We start from the raw sequence: 4,646 nt of genomic DNA, 5'->3' as shown, positions 1-4,646 counted from the left end.
TAGAAATAAAAAATGAAATTAAAATATTAGGTTTGATGGTAGTAAATGGTAGATGTAGCGAATGGAATTGGGAGAAGAAGGATTGTGAAATTAAACTAGAATTGGGAAAATAGAGGGTGTCAAACTATAAGACTAGAAAACAGGAGGTTAAGACCTTTGTTTTGTCGAAATTGTTGTTTTTGACTACGGTTTTCCCTCCGGATGAGAAATGTATTAAGAGGTTGAATAAAATGTGTGTTCATTTTATTTGGGGAAATAACAGAGAAGTGACAAAACGGGAAATTATGTACAAGTCGAAAGATAAAGGCGGATTAGGGGGAGTTGAGTTAACTCGGAAATTAGAAAATGCCTTTTGCAAAAATGTAACGAAAGCTATATTTCGGAAAGCAATTTGGGTAGGAGATGTAAATCAGTGGAAGAAAAGAAACATGCTCCTTATTTTATTATTATTATTGTGCAATGTATAATACCTGCAGAAATAGTTTTTAAACGGATTGTGTGTGAGTTGAAAAGGTTGAAGACGTTTGATATGAGAGGAAAAATTCCCTGGACTCTTTTAGACATATAAATGGATGATGTATACCTAATTTACAGATGTAAATTGTATTGTCAATTATTAATGTATAGAGTGAAGGTAGTCTGTGTCCTCTGGTAGATATTGTTTGTGAGGTTTTTGTGATGGAGTGTTTTTATTGAATTGAATTTAATTTTCTTAATAAAGTCAATTTAAAAATGGAGAAAGGCGGTCCTAGAAACATTATTTATGTACATGAGCTTCGAACGAGAGGGTGGGATCCATAACTCCAAGATCTTTAACCGTTAGATAAGATGTGATTGGGAGACCATTGAGGTTCATGGAGTAATTAGAGAGTGGGGACCTAGCTGACTCTGGGCCTTATAGAAACACCTCTGAATGTCTCCGAATGTTAGAAATTAATTAAAAATACTAATGTCAATGTATTTACGACACATGCATTTAGGACATGTAAGTTTTTCAATCACAACAAAACATGTTGTTGTATTTTTTGCATTATGCTTACTACAGAATTAACAGTCAAAAGTTCAGTGAGTTTGCATGCAGAGTTGTAACTCTGCTTATTACTAGAACTGTGGCTAGAATCAAAATCAATGCTAGTGTCATTCCTAAATCCCCAATCAGCTAGTTGTGAAGTTAACATTCAAATAGAAAATAAAAATGCAGACTTCAGAATTAGTTAAATAGCTGAGGGAATAGAATAAATTATCCGTTGCTACCCCTGTCTTTTATCATCCCTCCATCCCTCCATCCCATGCCATCTTCCTCTATTATTTGCTTTTCTATTTTGTTCTGGTATCTCCTTATCTCTTTTTAAAAAAACATTGGCCAAAAGCAGCTGCATCATTACCTGGTTTGGGAACTGCACCACCTTTGACCGCAAGACCCTCCAAAGAATAGTGAGAACAGCTGAGAAGATCATTGAGGTCTCTCTTCCCTCCATCACGAACATCTACATAACACGCTGCATCCGGAAAGCCACCAACATTGTGAAAGACCCCACACACCCCTCACATGAACTGTTCACCCTTTTGCCATCTGGAAGAAGGTACCGCAGCATCCAGTCCCGCACCTCCAGACTGTGCAACAGCTTCTTCCCAGAAGCCATTAGACTCCTGAACTCTGGCTAACTCCAATTCCAATTCAGATTCCAAAATGGGCACTTTTATACATGCTTATAGACAGTCACTCACACACACACACACTCACACACACACACACACACACACACACACACAAACACAAACACACAAACATACATACGTACATACATACATACATACATACATACATACATATATACATACATATCTATACACACACTCACACATTGTTTTGCATTGGACTAGTGCTGAAGTCAAACGTCACACAAATAAACTATGCACTCCTGTTGCAGTCTTGCACATTATCCTACTTGCTGCTAGAGTACTGTACTAAACCAGCACTGTACTCTGAACTGTTCTGGCTGCTACCGGTGACTGCTATGTTCAGGGTAGCATATCACTGATTGCTATGCACAACTCGCTTTACATATGCCCACTACTGTGTACTGTACTAAATTGCACTGTCTACTCATTTTCTATTTTGTATTTGTGCTGTCCTGTGTTTATTATTGTTTATTTAATGTTTATTTAATGACATTTTGCACTATATTGGACTGTTTGCACTTGTGTAGCATGTTGTCTGTTGCACTGTTGTTTTTAGGTTGCACCATGGTCCTGGAGGAACATTGTTTCGTTTTTGTTGTGTACTTGTATATAGCTGAAATGACAATAAAACCTCTTGAACTTGAACTTGAACTTGAAGTCCCTCCAGACAGGCCAAGCCCTACAGCCTTGTACTGGGCCGCAGGATCAAGCAGCGCCTGTGGGAAGCGCTCTTCTGTCCGACTCTGCGAGAGGAAGTGAAGCCTGATGGACAGTTCCACGTGACTGAGAGTTTCTCTACTCCAATTTTCAACAGCTTCGTGCCGCACTTTGAAGTGGACATGAGTGGAGAACCCACGCCTGAGCAGCCTAAGAAGAAAAGCCGAAGACACTGACTTTATTATTATTATTGTGACTGTTATTGTCATCCTTGTTTGTATTATTACTATTATTCTTATTATTATTGTGATTGCTGTTGTTAACTTTTTATATTCTATATGTAGAGTTTCTGTATTGTTTAAAATTTGTTTAAGCTTTTCTTAATTTTAAATTTAGTCAATCAGTCTGCCCTTTGTAAAATAATTGTGTAATAGTTCATGAGATGTCATTGTAATAACATTTTAAAATTATTTTGCATTATAATAAATTTACTGTAAATAACAATAACTTTAAATGTTTAAGGTGTGGCATCTTAAATAAATCGATAGAACTGTACATCTTCTTTCTAACGTTACAATTCGAGTCTTAATTTACATCTCTTATCAGTGGAAGATGCACTTGCTCACACCTTTCCTTTACATTCCTTTTGTACACACTTCAGACTGTGACCATGAGATGCCTGAATGAAAATTGAACATTCACCCTTGTGTGCCGAATGTTAGCTAATGCATCATGATGAGCCTATCCTTGTTGAGTTACTTAGTGAGATCATTCTCATAGCAAGTTCATTACACCTTGTGTACTTGTTGTAGTGCAGTGAGCAGTTTCAATCTTAGTTACAATCTTAGTTATCAAAGACTCATTCCACCCAACCACAATACATCAGAGAGCTGTTTTGCATGTCAGTGCATCTTCACCTTGAGCCACAAAGTTAAATAGCTTTTAGGCCTGGTTCAGGCTTCAGTTCTTACTTCACAGTATTCTCACTGCTGAGCTGAGTATAGAATTCAGTTTGTGAAAATAAATGTTTTCCCTCAGAATAGGGAGACATATCTAGAGTTGTGGGGCACAGCAGAACCACTTCAAACTGGCAGTGTTTGAGTGCTGTCATATGGCAGATTAGATCTAGTGGAGCTCATTTGATGGTGCAGATAAGAAATTTGGGTAACATTACTGAAGGGCACTGTTCAGAGTGCTAGATGACTCCCACATAAGCCCTTAATGACAATTGACATAAACATACTTGAACATTTATAAATGCTTATGCCAAGAAGCATCAGCTGACATTAAAAGCTGCTTTTGACATCTTTGATATCAAGTTAACATAACTAAATCAAGTGGCACATTTTTGGTAAGATTAGGAGATGTAATAACACTAGGTGGGGAGAAATTACATCACACATTATAACAACTGACTTTGCAGTTATGTGTTTGTTTTTTTTAACTAAAATTAAATTACATTTTAACAAAATGTTTAATTAATAAAATATTTTATTCTTTAATCCTTTAATGAAGCATCATGTTCTTCAGGTCAGTGAAGACCTGCCAAAAATACTGCGGGTCATTGTTAATCTGCAGCATCTTGCCACTCATGCGGTTAGCAATGTCCAGGGATCGGGCCCAGAAGGCCCCTTTGTTTTCCTCCACCAGGAAAGCTTTGGCTGGGTAGCTGATCTCCTCACACATGTAGGAGCAAGACACATACAAGCATGTGAGCAGCACGGCCTGCAGCTCCTCCTTGGTGGCCACCTCAGCTGAAATGATGTCACGGCACAGCATGAAGAGAAAGACCATGGTGCCTGGAATGAGGAAGCTTTGCTCCTGCCATTCTGTCAGAGTCACGTAGTGGTCCACAATGCGCAGCCACTGCACGGGCTCGTCAGCAGTCAGGTCCTTCAGCAGGCAGCAACGCTGGCACAAGAACGCACCCAGGCATGTGAGCAGCTCGCTGGTGGAGGACTGCATGAGCAGTCTAGGCATGCTTTCAGTGCTGGCCTGGCCCAGCCTTTCAGGCTTACTCGCAGTGGCGGACTGGGTTAAAGAAACATCACAAAAGACAGTTCACAACTGGAACCGGATTATGAGTGATAACAGTGGGCTCAACACCTTCCTGTCTTTTGTCCTCATGTTGGTTGATAACGGTACTCACAGTAACTCCATCCAGGCCTTCGCCAGAGGCAAGCTTCATGGACCGCTTTGTCTTGGGTGTCAGAGCTTTGCCAGAATGTCCTCGGAAGAGCTGGGTAAAGAACTGGCATTTCTTGACTCTGGTCTTCTTTTTCTTTTCTATCTGAGATGCTGTCAAA

The 4,646-nt window shown here is 39.3% G+C and overlaps 1 protein-coding gene across 1 annotated transcript; it reads right to left on the bottom strand.

Moving 5' to 3' along the window:
- Positions 1-3,846: 3,846 nt before the first annotated feature.
- On the bottom strand, positions 3,847-4,409 carry LOC118242348 (cyclin-dependent kinase 5 activator 1-like). Its single transcript, XM_035532936.1, has one exon. It carries the CDS (start codon positions 4,318-4,320, stop codon positions 3,847-3,849), a length of 474 nt encoding a protein of 157 aa, XP_035388829.1. The 5' UTR covers positions 4,321-4,409.
- Between the last annotated feature and the right edge of the window lie 237 nt (positions 4,410-4,646).

The sequence above is a fragment of the Electrophorus electricus genome, chromosome 13 (genome assembly GCF_013358815.1).
Source record: "Electrophorus electricus isolate fEleEle1 chromosome 13, fEleEle1.pri, whole genome shotgun sequence".
Taxonomy (NCBI): Eukaryota; Metazoa; Chordata; class Actinopteri; order Gymnotiformes; family Gymnotidae; genus Electrophorus; species Electrophorus electricus.
This window is presented reverse-complemented; position numbering and strand designations above follow the sequence as displayed.